This window comes from Sus scrofa, chromosome 12 (genome assembly GCF_054392235.1).
Source record: "Sus scrofa isolate SSC_HxYL_T2T_F1_AM1 chromosome 12, Sscrofa_HxYL_maternal_Yorkshire_Landrace_v2.0, whole genome shotgun sequence".
Taxonomy (NCBI): domain Eukaryota; kingdom Metazoa; phylum Chordata; class Mammalia; order Artiodactyla; family Suidae; genus Sus; species Sus scrofa.
Window position 1 is genome coordinate 4932850 of NC_139394.1, and position 22368 is coordinate 4955217.

Consider the following 22368-nt stretch of genomic DNA (forward strand, 5'->3'; position numbering starts at 1 on the left):
TAAGCTTTAAAATAAAAATGGTTAAGGATCCGGCATTGCCATGAGCTGTGGTGTAGGTTGCAGACCTGGCTCAGATCCTGCATTGCTGTGGCTCTGGTGTAGGCCGGCAACTACAGCTCGATTCAACCCCTAGCCTGGGAACCTCCGTATGCTGCGGGAGCGGCCCAAGAAATGGCAAAAAGTCCAAAAAAAAAGAATTCCAATCCTGCGTATATGTATAACTGAATCACTCTGTTGTACAGCAGAAATTATCACATTGTAAATTAGCCATACTTCAATAAAACTTTAAAAAATGAAAAAAAAAATAGCCAATTCCTTCACCTGCAAAAGAAAAATGAATTCTAATCCTGGAGTGGTCCTAAGGCTTACACACTCTTGAAAACTGTTGTGCTTTGATGGAAGACTATGCATCATTTAGAGGACAGCCCTCCAGTTGGCCGACGTTGGCTTCCCATCGCCTTGCAGCCGCTTTACAACTGTTGATAAGCACACAAATTGTTCCCTGGCTGTGACTTCCCTTCTCCCTCAGGAGAAACCAGTTTGCCCCCATTCGAGATGCATTTCCACAGTCCTCACTCTTCATTAATGTGAGCTTCTCCATGTCTCTTTCTCTCTTTTTTTTTTTTTTTGTCTTAGGCAGCTCACGGCAACGCCGGATCCTTCACTCACTGAGCGAGGCCAGGGATTGAACCCGCAACCTCATGGTTCCTAGTCAGATGCGTTAACCACTGAGCCACAACAGGAACTCTTCTATGTCTCCCTTGAATCAGTTACTATGTCTGCCTGCTTCGTTCATGAATGGAATAAAATCTTTAACGCATTTTCATGTTTCACATATGTGTGTATGAGAGCCATGATTTTACCTTTTACTGAAAACAATCTTTTAACAACTCCTCTGCCTGTAAGGCCTCACGTATCCTATGGGCTGGTATATAAAGGAGACGAAAGTCAAAAGCCTTCGCTTAAAAAGGAAAGAAAAAGCAGATCCTCCAGAACATGAAAATTGTAATGACATTTGAAAAACTGTTGGCAAGTCAGTCTCCATGAAAGCTTGTAGTCCCTGCCTCTCCTATTCAGCCCAGGTGCACACAGCAGCCTGCGGGGCTGGAAGCTGAGAACCCGAGAACCCGGAAGCTAGACCTCGGAGTGAACCTGCCCTACCAGCTGGCTTCAAGGACTCCCGGTTCAACCCACTCCTCAGGTGCTGAGAGGCACAGGTTGTGAACAGGAGTTCAGCTGGCACCCAGGAGCTCAGCCAGATCTCCAAGCTCTGTGGAAGCCAGGGCACTGATGGCCAGTGCCTCCGACAGAATGCCAGGCGGGGTGAGAGGCGCTCCGTTTGGCAAACCAGGGCTGTGGGTAAGAAAGTCCCTTCCCACCATGCACGTCATTTGCCTGGCATTGCAAACAGGCACCAGGATATGGGCTAAGGGTTTGTGCCAAGAATGCAGGCAATCACAGGGCAAAGGGTCAGTTAAGGCAGAGTGTGGACAGGTTCCATTCAGGAGATGTTTGTTTCCGTGTCAGTGTGGGAGCACTTACAGGTTAGGTGTGCACAGAGAGACAGAGACTGAATGGGACTAAGAGAAGGCTGTCTCCGTGTCCCCAGCCCATCCCCTGGAATAGTGCCACGAGTCAGAATGGGGCAGCCTGGGACGACGGCAGCCTCCTCAGTGCTCCTCTCAGCTGCTCAGAACCCCCCGCGTACTCTTTTCGTCCTCCCTGGGGAAGGCGCTCTGAGCATTTACAGGTGCACGCCCTGGGTGAAAGCCAAGGACACAGGGTGCAGAATCAGAAGTCGTGCCCTTAGAGGAATGCACTAACAGTGCCACGTGTGACCGGAGAACCCGGGTCCAGAGTCCTGCAACACCCTGATGCTCGGGCTGCGCCCTTCCCGCTTGACTGCTGGAAGGCACCTGCTCGGTCCAACCGCACTGGAAACACACCCCCACCCCGTGCCCCGCCCCGCCCTGTATTTTAGGAAGGGCTACTTGGAATTTTTCCAGGTTGCCTACAACTGATCTGGACATTAGTTCTCTGTGCTGGACCTTTTCCCCAAGTGCTCTGCGTTTTGCTTTGTCTTTCATATCAAGGCTCAGAGGCACTGCTGTGCAGCGGGTCAGAACACAGTCTGTGGGTCCGTTGGATCTGGTCCCCCAGCCAGTGGTTGACTCTGTGATCCCAGGCTAGCCGCCCACGCACAGAGGCACCTTTCTCCACTGTAAAATGGGCCGAGAGTGGTGCCGGCTCCTGGAGTGCCTGGAGGGCTGTCTCCGTGCCCAGGAAGCATCCCACAGGACAGGACTCCAGAGGAGCAGGGAAGGCAGCACAAACTGGCTGTACATCCGTGGTTCTCAATGTGACCGCACAGTGAAACCCCCCCAGGGAACTCAAAAAATACCCTTGCCTGGGAGTTCCTGCTGTGCGTCAGTGGTAACAAGCCCAACCAGTAACCATGAGGATGTGGGTTCGATCCCTGGTCTCATGCAGCAGGTTAAGGATCTGGCATTGTCGTGAGCTGTGGTGTAGGTCGCAGATGCAGCTCAGATCCTGTGTTGCTGTAGCTGCGGTGTAAGCCGGCAGCTGCAGCTCCGGTTTGACCCCTGGGAACTTCCATGTGCCACACATGTGGCCTTAAAATGCAGGAAAAAAAAAAAAAATCCCAAAACCAAAAAACACCCTTGCCTGGAAGTTCCCATCCTCAGAGATTCTGGTTTGATTGGCCGAGGTGCAGCCTGGGCACCAGGATGTTTGTGAGCTTTCCAGACGATTCCAGTGGGCACCTGAGACAGAGCTACTGTTCTAAATCCTCAGGAAATGAGACGTCTACGGCTGCCCAGTGGTTTTTCAGGGAAAGGTTGCTGGGGCGGGGGGTGAGGGGTCTGAAACCTGAACGGGTTCCCTCTGTTTTTCTGATAAAACTCACGCGGAGCGTGGGGGCCGTGCAGGGCCCTTCCGGCTCACGTGCTTGTCCAGGGTCCCAGAGGGTCTGGCATCTGATGAAAGGGAGACTCCGGGTCATGTGTGTATGTTTCTCATTAAGTTCTACCTTCAGAAATCAGCTTGGGAGACAAAGCAAGAGAAGGTGAACTTGTTTGAACAGAAGGAGTGTCTCTTCCTTCAAGCTCGCCAGCCAGCCTATAAGCCTTCATAAAGCAGCGAAGGCGGCTCCCTTCCCTGGCCGACTCATTGACGGCATTCACCAGAGTGGCTGGCTGCTGAGATAAAGGGTGTGTACGCGCCACACTCCGGCCAGGAGAGCCGAGCAGTTAAACTACTTGCTGTCTCCTTCAAAGCCCTAGGATATGCACAAGTTCCCTGCAAGGGCCGACCCACCACAATGAGGCCCTGCCCAAGGAGACTGGGTCGCCTGGGCCACGCTGTCCAGTGGCTCCTGCTTTCGGCTGTGCTCATCTGCCTCTTCGCTCTGCCCTCCTTTTTTAAGGGATCCAATACAAAGCCTATCAGGTAAGATGCTGAGCCTTTCCAGGTTCCCCATAATTGGTTAGAAGACATTGAAAAAATATCGCCCAGGAAGGGCTGGGGACCTCTGAGACGTTGCTGTGTTTACAGGCGGCATCAGGGAGCAGGCGGTTACAGGAACCCCTGGCAAGGACTTGGGGGACACGGAGGTGGTGTGCCATGGAGGTTGCACCCAGAGGAGCTGGAGGCAGGGATTAGAGAGCTATTGGACTGGTCTCCAGAAGGCAGAGGGAGAAAACACAACTATTTTCCCCTCTGGGACCATGAGTAATAAGAGCAGCTTTGGGGTTCGTTTTTACATGCCACTCTCCGTGTCCTAAAGCAAAAGATTTATCCCAGGAATCCCATTAATTTCTAACTCATATGATCCCTGAGACATTTTAAAATGGGAGATTGTTGGAGTTCCTGTCGTGGCGCAGCAGAAACGAATCTGACTAGGAACTATGAGGTTTCGGGTTCGATCTCTGGCCTGGTTCAGTGGGTTAAGGATCTGGCGTTGCCATGAGCTGTGCTGTAGGTCACAGACGTGGCTCAGATCTGGCGTGGCTGTAGCTGTGGGGTAGGCTGGTGGCCTCAGCTCTGATTAGACCCCTAGCCTGGGAACCTCCATATACTGTGGGTGCGGTCCCCAAAAGACAAAAAATAATAAAATGGGAGACTGTTTACCAAGGGAGACAGCTTAAATTTGGGGCCCCAGGCGAATCCTTCAAAAGGACCTTCTAGACGGTTTTTGTTTTTGGTTTTTGCTTTGGCTGCACATACGGCACATGCAAGTTTGGGGGCCAAGGATCAAACCGGAGCCACAGCAGGCCCGTTGCAGTGACAACGCCGGATCCTTAACCGGCTGCACCCCAGGAGAATTCCTAGACCATTTTTCTTATAAACACATCCCCGGCAGCGAGAGACCCCTTTCTTTCCAGATTCAGGGTGTTTCAAATGATTCTGTTTCACTATTAGAATCTGACAGGAAAACAGGCTCTCTCACAAAGGTTAAAAAAAATACAGAAAGGCAGGAGTTCCCGTCGTGGCGCAGTGATTAACGAATCCGACTAGGAGCCATGAGGTTGCGGGTTCGGTCCCTGCCCTTGCTCAGTGGGTTAACGATCCGGCGTTGCCGTGAGCTGTGGTGTAGGTTGCAGACGCGGCTCGGATCCCGCGTTGCTGTGGCTCTGGCGTAGGCCGGTGGCTACAGCTCCGATTCAACCCCTAGCCTGAGGAACCTCCATATGCCGCGGGAGCGGCCCAAGAAATGGCAACAACAAAAGACAAAAAAAGAAAAAAAAAAAAAATACAGAAAGGCAAAGCAGGCAGTGGGGTTCTCTCCGCTATATCCCGTCTCTACCCTCTCTTCAGGGCTGACCCTCCAAAGGCTTTGGGGCGTCCGTGCTCTTCATGCTACCGTAGCTGGTACGCTATGGCCTGTACTCTATGCCGGGTCCCACTCTCAATGCTTTAGGTGGTGTTAACTCGCCACGGCTTACGAGTGTGTGTACATGGAGACACGCAGAGGTAAAGGGAATGAATCAAGTTCACAGGGCCAGGTAGTCGCAGGGCCAAGAATCAAACCCGGACATTCTGGTTCCATAACCTGGCTCTTTACCTTATGCTAGACAAGCCCTTACAACAGAGAGATATGCAGATAAGTAGATAGACAGGATAGATAGGCAGGCGGACAGACAGATGATTGATAGATGAGAGATAGATGGGTGGATGATTGGATAGATAAAGGGACAAATGGTTGGCTGGCTGGCGGGCTGGTTGGATGGATAGATAGGTTGATGGACCGATAAAAAGATATCACACTACACACATTGTTCCACAGGTTGACTTTTTTAAGTCAACACGATATCATCCCTTCTTCCATGGTGGCACATAACAGATCTGCCCCCTTCCTTTTCATGGCTGCATAGCACTCCACCGAATGGATATAGTTTATTTAACCAGTCCCTATCGATGGGCACTTGGGCTGCCACCTGTTTTTCACATACCTTTCTGCACTTAAGTAAGCATTTCTGTAGCGAGGTTTCTAGACGTGGGCTTGCCAAGATAATCGATATGTTCACATGAGATGTCAACAGGTACCCAAGTTCTGTCATAGCTCAGTGGGTTAAGAACCTGACATAGTGTCAGTAAGGATACGGGTTCAATCCCTGGCCTTGCTCAGTGGGTTAAGGATCCAGTGTTGCTGAAAGCTGTGGCATAGGTGGTAGACGCAGCTTGGATCTGGCGTTGCTATGGCTGTGGCATAGGCTTACAGCCACAGCTCCGATTCAACCCCTAAGCCCCGGAACTTCCACATGCCTCAGGTGCAGCCCTGAAAAGAAAAAAAAAAAATGTCCACAGGTACCATCAAATCATCCTCAGAAAAGGCTCTACGGGCAGGTGTGAGAGTTAACTCTCACCAGCCTCTGGGGCAACACTGGCTATCATTCGTGTTTTTCAAGTTTAATTATCTGATAGGTGAAAGTGTGCTTCTCTTTTTAATTTGCATTTCTCAGGCCACTAGTGCATCTGAGGATCCTCTTAAATTTATAAACCATTTCATTGTATGAAAACACAGTGCATTGTTCATCCACTCTCTTACTGATGGACATTTGGGTTGTTTCCGGTTTCTGGCTACTATGAATAAATCTGCTAAGAACACCGTTGTATAAATATTCCTATGTAGATGTTTTTATTTCTCTTGGATCAATATCTAGAGGTGAAATTGCTGTGTCATAAGGGAGGTATATGTTTAACTTTAGAAGAAAGGCCCTGACATTTCCAAAACAGGTTTGAATTCGTCTATTTCTCCCTTCAGTTTTGTCAGTTCTTGTTTCAGGTCATTTGAAGCTCCGTTATTTGATGCATACGCATTTTGGATTGTCCTGAGTTTGAAAGGCACTGTCGAGTTATGGACTCTGTCCAGGCTTTCTTTAAAGGATAGGAAAAGGGCCACACAGGGAGACTTCCCCATAAACTGTTCACACAATCACGTCCCAAAACCACAGAGACAGCGCGTCGTGATGGGAGCGGTCCCTGGAGGGAAGGATTTGGTGTCTGTTGAAGCTTCAAAGAGAAGGTGGAATCTGGGGGACGGTAGGGCTGGGTAGGTGTTCAAGGAAAGGCGTGTGGTGAGAAAAGGATTGTCAAGGCGGCCAGCCTGCCTAAGCCCTAAATGAGCTTCCTCTTTGCTGAGCCGGGAGGAAAGGCACCTTAGGGAAGTGAAGGGCTTCCCCGGGGAGCAGAGGAAGGGCATTTAGGAAGGTGGGGCCAAGGACGGCTGCCGACGGCTTTCAGGCAGGGAGGTGGCCTCGTGAAAATAGTATGAAGCCATGAGCTTGTCAGAAGCGAGCAGGATGGGCTGGGAGGAGGCAGGAGGCGCCACTGTGGCCTGACCATGACCAGCAGCAGCCACAGGAGCTGGACAGAACCCGCGAGCAGAGTATCCCGACGTGAAGAGACGGACCGGGGAGCCTTCGAAACGCGTGGGGACAGAGGCGGCGGGACCAACCAACCGGAAGACGTGGAAAATCAGGAGCTATTTTGAAGGAGGGGGAGGGAGAAAGAGGAGAGAGTGGCAGGACGTTTTGCGGTTCAGAGACTGGCAAGGGTCCCCCTTCCCCCCCAGAGCTGCCTGGGCAGAGGGTGAGCGTGCGCTCAGGATGGGAAGGGGTGTGAGATGCCCGCCCCACCAGGAGTTCCCCGTGTTTCCGAAGGTCCTTAACACGGCGGCGCTGACGCCCCACGGGCACACCGGGATCATTTCGGAGCTGGAGATGTCCCAGCCCGAGCCGGCGCTCCAGCGGCCTTGCCACTGGTTATTGCTGAGCTTCCCAATGACTGTCCAGCAGGAGCATCTTTATTCATTTACAAAAAGGAAGACGATGGGACTCAAAAGGGTGACGGGGCATCCCGCCCAGACACGAAGGAGTAAAACGGCCATCTGAACACAGGGGACCTGCGCTCCAAACCCCATGCTTCTCCACGACGACGCGCTGACTCTCAAGAGACCCAAAGTCCGAGGGAGGGTGTTCCTGTTGTGGCACAGTGGTTAACGGACCCGACTAGGAACCATAAGGTTGCGGGTTCGATCCCTGGCCTTGCTCAGTGGGTGAAGGATCCGGTGTTGCCGTGGGCTGTGGTGTAGGTTGCAGACGCAGCTCAGATCTGGCGTGGCTGTGGCTGTGGCGCAGGCCAGTGGCTACAGCTCCGGTTGGACCCCTAGCCTGGGAACCTTCATATGCCGCGGGAGTGGCCCTAGAAAAGGCACAAAGACCAAGACCAAAAAAAAAAAAGTCCAAGGGAGGAGAGAGACACGTGCAAAGCCAGAGACGCAAGTGATATCATCGGTGGGGATAAATGATCTCCATAACGTCAAACGCGCCAGGCGCTCCGGGAGCAGATGGAAAAGAGCAACTCCGGCCACCGGGGCGGGGGTGAGGAGAACCTGGGGGCGGCTGTGTGCCCTGGGCAGGCAGGGGTGTCGCACACCAAGGAAACGGCGCAGGCAATGGTGCAGAAACGGGAGAAGGCAGGACGCTGTCGGCAGTGGGAGTCGGAGGGACGATTCATTTGCCAAACACGGATATGGCGCCCCCCGTGCGCCAGGCACCGGTCTAGAAAGGTATGATTCTAACCGTGTTATCAAGCCTGAAAGTAGATGCTATCAGCCTCGCCGCCCCCGCCGCCTCACAGACGACCGAGGTTAGGTCCCTTGTCCAAGGTCACCTTCATCACTCATGTTCAAACCCAAGCAGGTTAGCTCCAAAGCCCCTGCCGCCACCAAGACACCAGGCTGGTGGAGCTCCCTGGTGGCTCAGCGGGTTAAGGATCTGGCATTGTCACGGCTGTGGACTGAGTCGCTGCCATGGTGTGGGTTAGATCTCTGGCCTCGGGACGACTGCCTTTTGCGGGAGAGGCCAAAAAAAAAAAAAGGCCATCAGGAGGGCATCCCTGTCCCTTTGTCACAGCCTGTGGGGCCCTTCAGATCTACCTTCTTTGTCTCCACTTCCCACTGATTTGACGGGTCCTGGACACTGTGTAGACACAGCACAGTACAAATGCTAGTTGATGAAAGAATGTGTGGCCGTAAATAACCTCATTCTATAGCTATTAAAATTTTGAGTAATGGGTGAATGTCTTGATGAAATAGTATTCCGAGGCTCACATCAAAATAGAGCAGTCCCACGTCTCCTTGCTCCAGGGTCCTGACTCCCAAGGCAACCGTCTCCTCTCTCCCTGCTCTTCCTTTTGCTACCTACTGCATCTTTCTGAGTAGCATATGCCTACCTGCTAGTCCTTGACTCCTCACTTGAAATGGTTAAGGGCTGTCCGTGAATGTGATTCACCCACGGCCTTCAAGCCCGGCCCCCGCCCTTTGCATTTTCACCTCTGGACACATGAACCCAAAAGGCAGCTGATGGGTGTCTCTAACTTTCGCTGTATGTCATACAGTGTTAGCACCTGACCCAACTCAAGTCACCTGTATTTATATAACAGTATTTTTTGAAATGCCTCTCATACATTGACTTGTTAAAATCCTTACAACAGTTTTATGAGGTGGGTATTAAGATTCTCACTTGATGGGAGTTCTCTTTGCAGCTCAGTGGGTTAAGAACCCAACTAGTAGCCATGAGGATACGGGTTTGATCCCTGGCCTTGCTCAGTGGACTAAAGGATCTGGTGTTGCCGTGAGCTGTGGTGTAGGTTGAAGCTGCAGCTCCGATTTGACCCCTAGTCTGGAAACTTCCATATGCTGCAGGTGTGACCATAATAAAAAAAATAATAATAATAAAAAAAAAGATTCTCACTTGATGGATGAGAAAACAGATGCTGGAAGGGTTCTATGACTTGCCTGAGATGACACAGCTGGCTGGTCAGCTGCTCCGGGCTAGAGCTCAGCGAGGCCACTGTCCACAGGCTGTGCTCCGCTGCCCCTCACTCAAGTGTCAAGAAGTTAGCGTTCTCTCAGACTCAGGTTCAACACGTGGACACACCCAGGGGAGTCCAAAGGGCACGAAGAGTAGGGGACATTTATAACACACCAGATGGCTGCGCCTCATGGCACGCTGCAGGAGACTGCTCCACTTGCTTTCATAGCTCCCTGTGTCCCCAGGAAGGAAGCATGATAAAACCCTGATCCTGGAGTTACTGAACGCTGCCAAGGCCGGGGGACTCTGCAGAACTTCTCAAGAAGCTCTTCTGACCCCCTCAGCCTTTCCTTCTCTCCTTTCCCTGTAGAAGGCTCTGGGGAGGGGCAGCAGGGGAGGGGAGGAAAGTTATTTTGCCCCCAAGGCCAGGATCTCTAAAATACCAGGATAAAAATGTCACCTGTTCCCAACCCATCCCCTATTAGCCTATAAAAACAAAAACAAATTTAAGAGAGTTTGGGGAAAAAAAAAAAAAGTCACCTAGGAACTTCCCAGGTGGTCTAATGGTTAGGATTTAATGCTTTCACAGCTGCGCAGCCCGGGTTGAATCCTTGGTCTGGGGACTGAGATCCCGCATCAAGCCGTCACATACCGCAGCCAAAAAATAAAAATAAAAAAGATATGCTGATCAATTAGACTTCAATAAAATTTTTTTGAAAAGTTTTTTTTTTTTTTAAATCACTTGAACTTGGGATGATTTTACTGAAACAAATTTTACTCTCAAGTGTGATTATCCTATCAGATAACAGGGCATAAAAATGGACTTGGCTTTAAACAGTCCTGGGTTTCTTGCGCCTGAGCCATGCAGGTCATTTTGTATCTTGACCTTTTCATTTTTTATTTACTTATTTTGCTGCTGCCCTACACCACAGCCACAGCAACGTGGGATCTATACCACAGCTCACGGCAATGCTGGATCCCCAACCCACGGAACCTGGCCAGGGATCAAACCCGCATCCTCATGGACACTAGTTGGATTCGCTGCCATTGCACCTCAACAGGCATTCCTACCTGTCACTGTTTTGGCATCTTCTTACCTTGGTCCCACGCGCCCCCACCCCGATTTAAGGTCTTCCTGCGTCTCCGAGGGTCTGGGGAGAGCTCTGTGTGTGTGTGAGGTTGTGTAGATACCCGTGGATCCCAGGGAGGGAGGCTGCCCAACTGCTAAACCAGTTTCCCACCTTCTGGCCCACAGTGTGTTCAGCAGGGGAACGGCTTCTCGGGACAAGACTTCCCTGCGGGAAAACTCTGGAAATGAGATCCAGCCACCAAAGCACCTGGGGCTGTGCTTCGTTGTTCTCCCTCTCCCCCTTCTATTATCTATTGTCCCTGCTAGGATTTAACTGGCCAGAACCAAGACAAACAAAAGAGCTGGCCTCGATGTGCAAAAGAATCACCGAGAGTAACAACAGAATGTGGATTCCTGCACGTTTCCCCCCAGCACACCGACAGAATGAAGGCCAAGTACAGCTTTCAGTCGTGGAAGCAACGGGTAGACACATGTACATTTTCAAAGTCAAGTTCTAAAGTGGAAACCATTCATTCGCATGCAAAAATGTTCAGGATTTCCGAAGGGGCACAAACTTCAAAGTTAGAAAAGAAAAGGCAGAACAGCTGGTCTCCATTTCAGATAGACCCGAGACTCTGCAGACCTACGAGGACCCCCAGGGGGTTTTAGAAACTTCAGTCGGGCTGGGCTGAGGGAGGGGAGCAAGGGCTCCCCACCGCGGAAGGTGCTCAGCGGGCAGTGAGGACAGACAGGGCTGGGGAGCCAAGAGTCTGCACCCCTTTCCGGGAGAAGCTGGATGAAAGCTGGGGGAGCCGGCTGGGTAACAGGAAGTGAAAAGCAGGCTCCGTAGATAAAGATAAAATGCAGGTGTGGGCAGCAAAGCTTTTGGCAGGGATTGTTGAGAGAGGCTTTTGAGTTCTTTTTTATGTTTCCTGATAAAAATAATCTACTCCTAATGGTTTTATGACCAACCTATAATTGGGGGTGTCACTGCCAAATTTCAGTGTGGACAACCTCTTCCATATGCTGGCCAACGTTCCCCAGTCCTACCTCTGGTTCTGAATTCGTGGGAAAATACTACTGCTCTGTTGCCAGATGTTTCATGGCTTCAGGCAAAACTGAACTTGGAACATTTTGCCATTTCTTTGCTTCGGGACTCCTCTGGGTCACGTGTCCTTAAGAATTGAGAGGGAGGGAGTTCCCATCGTGGCGCAGTGGTTAATGAATCCGACTGGGAACCATGAGGTTGCAGGTTCGGTCCCTGGCCTTGCTCAGTGGGTTAACAATCCGGCGTTGCCGTGAGCTGTGGTGTAGGCTGCAGATGCGGCTCGGATCCCCTGTTGCTGTGGCTCTGGCGTAGGCCGGCGGCTGTGGCTCCAATTGGACCCCTAGCTGGGAACCTCCATATGCCGCGGGTGCAGCCCTAGAAAAGGCAAAAAGACAAAAAAAAAAAAAAAAAGAGAGAGAGAGAGGGAGGAGGATGCCAGATAAATATTTTGTTGCAGTTCTGTTTCATTTATTAAATAGAGCTGTGTAATCCCTGGCACAGATTTTTTTTTTTAGGGCCACAACACATGGAAGTTCTCAGGCTAGGGGTGGGATCAGAGCTGCAACCGCCGGCATAAGCCACAGCCACAGCCACTCAGGATCCCAGCTGCGTTTGCAACCTACACCACAGCTCACAGCAATGCCGGATGCATAACCCAATGATCAAGGCCAGGGATCAAACCTGTGTCCCCATGGATACTAGATGGGTTCGTTACCACTGAGCTGCGATGGGAACTCCCTTTTTTGTTTTGTTTTTTTGCCACACCTGCAGCAAGTGGAAGTTCCAGGGCCAGGGATCAAACCCGCCCCACAGCAGTAACCTGAGTCACAGCAGTGACAATGGAGAGCCCCTAACCACTGGGCCAACAGGGAACTCTGATATATACATTTCCTTAAATGCTGCATTTTATATGTTTACCTCCCCATCAGAATTACAATAGCGAACAGCTGTTTGCCTGGGTGTGCTCCAGGACTGGTTTGCCTGTCCATCTGAACCGAAGGCCCTTCGTAGAAACAAGGCCCCCCCACCCCCAGCCTGGCACGGCGTTGCTCGTTCAGGAGCACCCAGAGTCCCGGCCAGAGGAAGGCAGGACACTCGGTCTGTGAATGGAGGCCATTTAAGCGCTCAGAACATTCCATATATGATAACAGGGAAAGGCCAAGGTAAACGCATCTCCAGCAATCATAGGTGTGCATAATTATAGGGAGTTGGAATGAAACTTAATTACATAATTTTGCCACTACCTGGGTCACTGCTGCCGCTTCCCGTGCATTTAGGCGTGTCATCCATCACTCGGAGCGTTTGCAGGTGGAAGAGTCCCTCCTGGAGTCTTCGTACCACGCTTGCTCCCGGGTGGGACCGCAGAGGAGGGCTTGTGCCCTTCGGGGCCGACATGACCACGAGGCAGATGGCCAGCTGTCGGAGCTGTCTGCGGAGCTGTCCGTCAGCCCTGCCTCACTACCTGCCCGGTCCCAGCCACGTTAGGTGGGGTAGCTTGGGAGGCAAACGTGTACAGGCCTCTTGAGATTTGGGGCTGGGAGCGGAAGTGGCCGTGAACGCAGAATCAGAGCTGAGCAGCAAGAGCTGTTTGCCTGATGGAGCTGACACGTGGGCGTCTGCTTTGCCGAACGGCCCACGCACGCCTGGAGCCTGGGCTCAGCTGTCTGGTTAAAGGGAAGGCTCACAGGTGAACCTTATCTCCAGGCTCCTGGGACCCAAATTCTTCCACTCGGTAAAGGTAGCACAAATCCATCTGGCTCAGTCTGGACTCACTCAGCCTTTCTTCTCTGCACTGAGTGGTATCTTTTCAGGATGAATACTTTGGGGGCGTCGGCCCAGTTGGTGAGCCAGACACCCCCTCTTCCTCTTGAGACATCCCATGCGTGGGATGTCACAGACCGTGTGACCCAGACCCCTGGGCAGGGACCCCAGTGAGCCAGAATCTCGCCCCTAAAAATGAAAAAGTGGGAGTGAAGAGAGTCACCAGGCCCCACGCAGGTGTTCCGGGGCAGCCCCCCTTCAGCGCCAGGTGAGAGGGAAAGAGACGGACTCGGACAGCGAGGAGCAGAGGCAGAACAGAGACGAGGTCGTAGAGGGAGACCCCCGGTCCCAGACCCTCCTAAAGGCTCAGCCTCTTCGTGCTCCTGGGTTCCTCCCGACACGTCCCATCCTTATAAATAAATTTCTCGGTTTTTCTTTTCTCTTAGTTAAAAATGAAAACACAGGAGTTCCCCTTGTGGCTCAGACACTGTGTAGTGTCTGTGAGGATGCGGGTTCGATCCCTGGCCTCGCTCAGTGGGTTAAGGATCCCGTGTTGCCATAAGCTGTGGTTGTAGGTCACAGACGCTGCTTGGATCCATTGCTGCTGTGGCTGTGGGGTAGGCCGGTGGCTGCAGCTCTGATTCGACCCCTAGCCTGGGACCTTCCGTAAGCCTCGGGTGCGGCCCTAAAACAAAGGAGAGAGAGAAAATAAATAAGAGAATAAGAGATGGCAGGCTTAGAGACTATTGGCTTTTCCAGGCTGGTCCACATCACCGGCCAACCCTGTCCGGTGGCCTTTCTCTCTCCTCTCTGGTCTGAACAATCTCACATTCAAGGTACGTCTTCGAGCCATAGAGCAAAGGCAGAGGCACATGCTACTTAGGGCCACAAGATGTGCGTGTGCCCCAGGGAGGAAGGACCCCGGGAGGTGCAAGGCAAGGATGCCCCTGCTAGCCCATTCCCAACAGCCTTCAGAGAACTTAGGGCCTCACTCAGGGTCAAGGGCGGAACGGAGACCCTTCCTTCTGGAGGACCTGAATAAGTGTGCTCCATGGAGCCAAGGAGGGCGGGAAATGGGGCATCCGAGAGTGCTGGCCACAGCGCAGGAGGGAGCAGGGTTAACAGAGGGCATCTGCCTCCTGCATGCGTGGCCTTGGGCCAGCGCCATTTCCCTCTGGGAATGAAAGGTCCCCTTTGTCTTCTGCCTTTAATAACCATTACTGTACATTCTGTGCGGCCAAGGTCTGAGCCTTACTTACGTGTGTGTTCCTGGGCCCCACCCAGGACCTGTGGGCACCCTGCACAGAGTGGGCATCTAGGAAACATCCACTGAATGAGATGTTCTTCTCTAAGTACATATTTCAAATTCTACCCCTCGGCGGTTTAAATGCACTTCCCTTGGGGCTCTGAAAGCCCCTTCTGAAAGCCCTGCTGCGTCGCGGCCCGCGGGGGGCTCCCACGGGATGGTCTCTGCCTCCTCGGACTCTGTAATTTTATTTTATTTTATTTTATTTTATTTTATTTTATTTTATTGCCTTTCTGCTGTTTCTTTGGGCCACTCCCGTGGCATATGGAGATTCCCAGGCTAGGGGTCGAATCGGAGCTGCAGCCACCGCCTACGCCAGAGCCACAGCAATGCGGGATCCGAGCCGCGTCTGCAACCTACACCACAGCTCACGGCAACGCCGGATCGTTAACCCACTGAGCAAGGGCAGGGACCGAACCCGCAACCTCATGGTTCCTCGTCGGATTCGTTAACCACTGTGCCACGACGGGAACTCCTGTAATTTTAGAAAGAGATGACATGGCCTCCCTGAGCCAAGAGGGCCTCCCCAACCTGACCGCTCCGATGACTCGCAGGGTTCTCATGCTGACTCTGTCCCGGGAAACAGAGCTGGGGTCGGGCTACCCTCCCCGTCCTCCTCACACCCACCCATTTCCCGGCATGCCTCCTCGTGACGACGAGGCAGTTATCTGTGTGCTGACTTGTCGTCTCCTGTGTATCCTGGGCTCCACCGTGGGGAGGGATGCGTCTGGTGAAGCCCTTCACGGAATCCCCAGGGACAAGGACAGTCTCGTAGGAATGATGCTACAGAAAAGGATACAGGCGTCAGTGCTGAGGTACGCGGCTGGGAGAAGTCAGAGCTGCAGCCCGAGGAATGAGAGACCAAGCCAAGCAGATCCCTGACTTGCACACGATAAAGCGGGAAAAAGAGAACAGAGACCCTCGGTGAGCGGGGAGGAGGGAAGCTACACTGGCTGCGTGTTCCGGTGCGGATGCTGTACACAGGCTGTCAGTTAATGCTCACAGCAGACTCTTCCCAGCAGCTAAAAGCAGCAGCCCATTTCTCAGACAAGAAAACCAAGGGTCGGGTCGGTTAAGGTTTCTTCTGGTCACACCAGCTAATAAATGGAAATACTCGGCTCTGTCTGGCTGCACATTCATGTTCTGTTTCATAAGCTGTTACGTTTGGTGTAGAAGAAGAATGATGGGAACAAGACAGAGGGAACCTGGGACGAGAGTGACCAAGATGAGTCAGGGAGGCCTAGGAAACCAGGTGAAGGACCCCGGGAAATCTGCCTGGGAGTGGCTGGGCCCCCAGACAGGAATTCCCCCCCAAACTCATCTAGCACGGAGACCCCATCACTAAGTCCAGGCAGAGCTAAGGATCCAGGCTTTTCTCAGCACAACGCCTGGTACTGGTTTGCAGAAATGAAACGCGGCTTTTTGACAGCCTCGCATCAAAGTGGAAAATGAAGAGAGAATAAACCCAGTCCCTGGAGCCCGAAACCTTGCCTGCCAGAAGGCAGACCCAGCACCCAGAACCCTTCTTCTCCCACAGCTAAGTAAACACTCTCGGACGGAAATCAGCTCGGGAGCCCCACTCCTTCCTTCAGCCACCCCCACCCCTTCTCCCTCTTGAAATTCTTCCATAGCGCCACCCCCTGGATGACCAGGAAAATGACAAGGTCTAAATGCCCCAAACGACCCCTCTGGCCCTGCCTGCCCCAGCCCCCAGCCCCGCCCCCCTGTCCTGTAATTACCACCCCCAACACCCTGCGGGACAGAAACGTCCTCCTCCCCACGCCCCGTCCTCCTCGGAGGGAAGCTCCTCCGGGCAACCCTCCTTTGCCTCCACGGTGCCAGGCAGAGCCCCGCCAGCCGTCTGTGCTTCTCACCCGTCTGCCTCTGGGGCTGGGGCTGGGACACGTGCCTCTCACCCGCTAGAGCAGCGGTCGTGACATGTGGCAGGCGGGGGAGGAGGCTCTCGACAAATATTTGCCGAGCGTGAATATCTTCCCAACAAGCAACCGTTTGCTTTTAAGCAGGGCTGGACCATGACAGGGTCCAAAGTACATCTTTAAGGCAGACCTTTCAAACTCAAGGCTGGCAGCTACGGTCTGCACAGGAGTGCGTCGTTCTCATTCCCTTGTGGATAAAGTTACCTTTGGTATCCTTGCTTTATTTTTATTTTTTTTGTCTTTTTAGGGCCGTGCCTGTGACATATGGAGGTTCCCAGGCTCAGGGTCGAATGGGAGCTGCAGCTGCCGGCCTACACCACAGCCACAGCCACGCCAGATCTGCGCTGCATCTGTGACCTACACTACAGCTCACAACACCAGATCCTTAACCCACTGAGCAAGGCCAGGGATGGAACCCGGGTCCTCACAGATACCAGTCAGATTTCTCTCTGCTGAGCCATGATGGGAGCTCCCTTTATTTATTTACTTATTTATTTTTAAATGGTCCACTGAATCACACAGATGCTAGGGGACAGGACTAGGGTCACACAAACTCAGACTCACAATCGGGAATAGAGCAGACGCTGGGAGCCACGGAGGAGCAAGCCCAGAGAGCTGGGGGTGCAGCACAGAGGGGGCGAGCAGTAGAGCTCTGCCCTTAGCAGCCAGTGCCAGCTCCTCAAATACCACACTCCTTCTAAGCGTTCTTTAGTGGTCAGAACTTTAGGTAAGTTGCTTAACACCCATTGCCCACAGTGCATCTTATTTTGTTTTGTTTTAGGGGTTTTGGGGGGGAGTTGTTTGTTTATTTGCTTTTGTCTTTTTTTAGGGCTACACCTGCAGCATATGGAGGGTCCCAGGTGAGGGACTGAATCGGAGCCGTAGCTGCCGGTCTACACCACAGCCACAGCAATGCAGGATCCGAGCCGAGTCTGCAACCTACACCACAGCGCACAGTAGCACCAGATCCTTAACCCACTGAGCAAGGCCAGGGATCAAACCTGCATCCTCATGGATACTAGTCGGGTTCGTTAACCACTAAGCCACGACGGGAACCCCGTTTTAGGATTTTTTTGTCTTTTTCTTTTTAGGGCCGCACCCGCAGCAGATGGAGGTTCCCAGGCTAGGGGTCAGATTGGAGCTGCAGCTGCTGGCCTGCGCCACAGCCACGGCAGCGCCAGATCTGAGCCTTATCCATGATCACAGTTTGTGGCAACGCTGGATCCTCAACCCCTGAGCAAGGTCAGGGATCCAACCCGCATCCTCATCGATTCTAGCTGGGTTTGTAACCCACTGAGCCACAACAGGAACCCCGATGCAGCTTGTTTTGAGTGTGGATGGTGACAGACCTTCCCTCAGCTCTCCTGGAGGCTCCAATGACGTCCACCTGAGGCCCAAGAATACATACTAGCTATGCTTCCAAAGCCCCTACAGCCTTCAGCCTTCATCCAAATCATCTCTGTCCCCAGGCGTCAGCATGCAGAGAACATTAAAGAAAGGTCGCCAGAGCTGCTACAAAAGAATTCATCCCGGGCAACCCCTACGGCAAGGAGGACGGCCACCCACGTGGAGTCATCGCAGGGGCCCAGCACGAAGGCCACACACCCCAAGGCCACCACCCACGTGGCTGGCAAGGGCAAAGGGGCAGAAGCCAGCAAGGCCAGTGCAGAGGAGCCGAGCAGAGCACCCAGCGCAGCCAGGACAGCAGCACTGGAGACGCAGGACAGCAAGGATGCCACCGTGGACACGCCGCCCCCGAAGGGTCAAGGCAGGGGGATGACCTCTGGCAGGACAGAGGCACCATCGCTGAAGGCTCAGGACACAAGGATGACCGAAGGACCAGGGGACAAGAACTCGAGGCTGATGGCCCCAAGGACAGTGCCCACAAAGCCTCAGGGCCACTCGAGAGCCACAGCAAGGATGCCCCTTCCAGTCAGTCAGGGGGTGCGGGCCCCAGCAGGAGTCAGACTCACAGGAGCCACCACAGCGGCTGTCCCACCCGAGAAGAGCACCCAGGCCACCCCGTCTTCGGCCCCTCCGCAGAGCCCCACCACCCAGAGAGCCCAGAGACTGCAGGCCGCCAACTTCAAGTCCGAGCCGCAGTGGGATTTTGAGGAAGAATACAGCCTGGATGTGGGGGGGCTCCAGTCAGTGAGTTTTCCCCCTCCCCTTGCCCTGAGCCCCTCCAGGCAGGCAGCGCCCCCCCCCCACAGGCTCCACTCCTCGTCCCACCCTGCTCTCCCCCACGCTGCTCTCATCCCGGAGTCCTGGGCCAGGCCGCAGGCGAGGGTGAGAGCGAGAAGGGCCTGCTCTGGGTCCCCAGGAGGCCAGGAGAGTCTCACAGGTAATTCCACGACCCTCCCTCTTCCATCCCTGAGAAAACCAGCCCAGGCCCACAGCCCCAGGAGGGAAGCATTCAGAATATGGATGTTTCCGCACGTGAGCAACCACACCCTGCATATGGGACACGTAACACATTCGCAGGCCAGGCCAGACCTCTCACACGCAGGAAGGTGCATTTGCCTTGAGGGCTAAGAACTACCCATTCCCTGGGCCCCCAACCCGGGGTGGGGGGGTTTGCTGGGCCATCGGTGGCGGGAGAGGGCGGAAGGCGTGGAAATAGGACAGACACCCCAGCTTAGAGGCCTGCTTTCTGCCCCTGCCCCCCACCCCCACCCCCAGCCGGGGCCGTGGTCTTCCCAGGCCTCTGCCTGCCTGACCCGTCCTCCTGCCTGTAGACCTGCCCTGACTCGGTGAAGATCAAGGCCTCCAGGTCACCCTGGCTCCAGAAGCTCTTTCTGCCCAACCTCACCCTCTTCCTGGACTCCAGACACTTCAACCTGAGCGAGTGGGTTCGCCTGGAACACTTCGCTCCACCCTTTGGCTTCATGGAGCTCAATTTCTCCTGTGAGTGCTCACCCCCGGGGCCCGGGAGTGCCCGAGGCCTCGGTGGGGGGTGGGGGCACGGGCCCCTGCGCTCCCAGGGCTCTGAATGCCCCCCGCCTGTTGCAGTGGTGCAGAAGGTGGTGACACGCTTCCCCCCGGTGCCCCAGCAGCAGCTGCTCCTGGCCGCCCTCCCCAGTGGGAGCTCCCAGTGCATCCGCTGTGCCGTGGTCGGTAACGGAGGCATCCTGAACAATTCCCACATGGGCCGGGAGATAGACGGCCACGACTACGTGTTCCGGTGAGCTGCCCACCCCCGCCCCGTCCCCGCAGAGGTGGGCTCTTCGAAAGATCTCAGAGGGGTCCTGCGCCTGCATGTGGAAGGCGGGGGTCCTGGGCTCCCCAGAGAGTCTCCGTAAACAGCCGCTGCCTCCCCGGGTCTCCTTCCTTGCCCGAGCCCTCCACGCGCTCCCTCCTGCACTGCCTTGTCTCTCCGTCCAGGCTGAGTGGAGCTGTCATTAAGGGCTACGAACAGGATGTGGGCACTCGGACATCCTTCTACGGCTTTACCGCCTTCTCCCTGACCCAGTCACTTCTCATCCTGGGCAGCCGGGGCTTCCAGCACGCACCTCTGGGGAAGGTGAGCAGAGAGGAATGGGCCTGGCCGCATGCAGGCTTCCAATAAAGGAGGATGCAGGGGAGATGGGGAGACGAGCATCCTGGGTCTGGGGTGGGTACAGGCTCCGTCTCTGCAAGGGGCACGAGCCGGGAGGGGGGCCAAGACAGGCCTGAAAAGGGCAGGCAGGCAGTCTGGAGCCAGAGCCCAGCCACCCCACTGAAGGCAGGATGTCCTTGGCCCTCAGGACGTCCGCTACCTGCACTTCCTGGAAGGCACCCGGGACTATGAGTGGCTGGAAGCACTGCTTCTGAATCAGACCCTGGTGAAAAAGAGCCTTTTCTGGTTCAGGTACCACCGCCCCTCGCCTCACCCCCAGGTGAGCTCGTAGAGAGCAAGCTGCTGTGCAGGGTTGGCCAGGTGGGGACCGTCTGAGCCGCCACCTGGAGATGGGGTACCAATCGTGCCCATGACCTTGGCTTGGCCCACACCAGGTGAGGTAAGAGAACTGAGCCCAAATGACCCGCAGGCACAGGCCCCAGGAAGCTTTCCAGGAAGCCTTGCAAATGGACAGATACCTGTTGCTGCACCCGGACCTGCTCCGCTACATGAAGAACAGGTGAGAGGAGGAAGCCCGTGGAAGGGGCCGGGCCCCTCTCATCCTCGCAGCCTCCTGACAGCTGGGGCGCTGGGGTGTCTCACAGGTTCCTGAGATCTAAGACTCTGAACACGGCCCACTGGAGAATATACCGGCCCACCACGGGGGCCCTCCTGCTGCTGACTGCCCTTCAGCTCTGTGACCAGGTGAGGCTCTGCTTCAGGAGCAGGAGCACCTGGAGAGGCGGCTCGGGGGTATCGCTGGGCCTGCCCCGCCTGAGAGGATGGCTGGGGTGGGCGGAGTGGCCTGAGTGAGTACCTGCCTGGGTGCAAACGTGCATCCAGGGGGCCTGCACCCAGACCCCGGGACGGACCCCGGATAAAGGGACCCCAGCTACAGCACACACAGCGTGAGCCCGGGAGAAGGAGCCTGGGAGGCACACCTGCAGGCCTTACTTCTCCAGCATTCATGCAGGTGAGCGCCTATGGCTTCATCACTGAGGGCCACGAACGCTTCTCCGATCACTACTATGACAAGTCATGGAAACGGACTATCTTTTATATCAACCATGACTTCAGGCTGGAGAGAACACTCTGGAAGCGGCTACATGATGAAGGTATTATCCGGCTGTACCAACGTCCTGGAACTCCCACACCGACCATCTGACTGGAGCCTGGGCCAAGAAGGCCCTTCAGTCACAGCAAGGAGCGTGGGGCAGTGGGACGTGGAGACGCCTGGGCTGTTTCCCAGCGCCTCGACCAGGCTGCGAGTCCCTGCAGACTCCAGGTGACACCACAGAGCAGGCAGATGCCCTCAGGATGGTAAAGGACTGACTGAGGCTTTCGAGACCTTGGAAATGTATTCCAGAGTCTGTTCCATGGAGGTGCAGGGGCTCCACTCTTTTTTTTTTTTTTTTTTTTTAGGGCCGTACCCATAGCATATGGAGGCTAGGGGTCCAATCAGAGCTACAGCTGCCAGTCTACGCCACAGCCACAGCAACACCAGATTCGAGTCATGTCCTCGACCTACACCACAGTTCAGGGCAACGCCGGATCCTTCACCCACTGAGCGAGGCCAGGGATTGAACCTGCGTCCTCATGGATCCTAGTCAGATTTGTTTCCACTGCATCACGACGGGGAATTCCAGGGGTTCCATTCTTGAGACCAAGGAATTTTAACTGAACCTTCCCTGTCCCAAGGCTCCGAAGAAGGAGCCCGAACTTACAGAGACACATAGATTTGGCGTTGACTTCCAGATCTTCTATTTAGCAGCTGTGAAATCTTGAAGGCATTACTTAATTTCACTCTAAATTGTCTAGAGGATGCTTCCAGGGGCTATCTGACTCTAGAAGGGGCGACACCTTTCCTGGTCTTTGAGCTACTTGACAGCTCTCTGGGTTGTAGCAAACTGACAGCGACAAAAAAGGTTCTTGTCCACGGAGAGACAAATAAATTTTGTACAGTGAAAAATGACTCCCCTTTGAATAGTGACGGGTTTTCTTCCTCCTAGCAAATTCATTTTGGCATGCTTGATTGCCCATATGTGTGTGTCTGGATTTTGAACCAGTTTTTACCAGTAATTCAATAATTACAAAGTTAAATAAAACTTACGACGTGTGTTCATTTTATGGTTGCCTAAGAGCTGCAATCTTACTCTTTGGAAAAAACCATCCTTTAACCTTTCCTTTTCAAGGGCCACTGTTTTCTAATCTCTAAAATTACCTTTTTTTTTCTTCTTTTAGGGCCGCACCCACGGCATATGGAGGTTCCCAGGCTAGGGGTCGAATGGGAGCTGCAGATGCCAGCCGCAGCCAC

General features: G+C 53.9%; 1 protein-coding gene across 4 annotated transcripts; it reads left to right on the plus strand.

The window, feature by feature from the left end:
• Positions 1–620: 620 nt before the first annotated feature.
• On the plus strand, positions 621–22159 carry ST6GALNAC1 (ST6 N-acetylgalactosaminide alpha-2,6-sialyltransferase 1). Of its 4 annotated transcripts, XM_021066571.2 has the most exons (10): positions 621–3468; positions 17926–18607; positions 19195–19363; positions 19469–19640; positions 19841–19979; positions 20203–20306; positions 20485–20574; positions 20660–20759; positions 20953–21027; positions 21132–22159. In XM_021066571.2, exons 1-10 carry the CDS (start codon positions 3341–3343, stop codon positions 21162–21164), a joined length of 1692 nt encoding a protein of 563 aa, XP_020922230.1. In that variant the 5' UTR covers positions 621–3340; the 3' UTR covers positions 21165–22159. The 4 variants fall into 4 exon arrangements, 3 of the variants coding, with proteins under 3 accessions (XP_020922230.1, XP_020922229.1, XP_003358003.2); XR_014820682.1 differs by lacking the exon at positions 20953–21027 and having other exon boundaries at positions 19513–19640; positions 21028–22159; XM_021066570.2 differs by having other exon boundaries at positions 20953–22159.
• The last annotated feature ends 209 nt before the right edge of the window (positions 22160–22368 follow it).

Excerpts from the sequence above, each read along its gene's own strand:
- ST6GALNAC1 (XM_021066570.2), top strand. The coding sequence starts at position 3,341 with ATGAGGCCCTGCCCAAGGAGACTGGGTCGCCTGGGCCACGCTGTCCAG. Across the intron at positions 19,364-19,468 it reads CATGGAGCTCAATTTCTCCT|TGGTGCAGAAGGTGGTGACA; the intron begins GTGAGTGCTCAC and ends CGCCTGTTGCAG. Across the intron at positions 20,307-20,484 it reads AAGAGCCTTTTCTGGTTCAG|GCACAGGCCCCAGGAAGCTT; the intron begins GTACCACCGCCC and ends AATGACCCGCAG.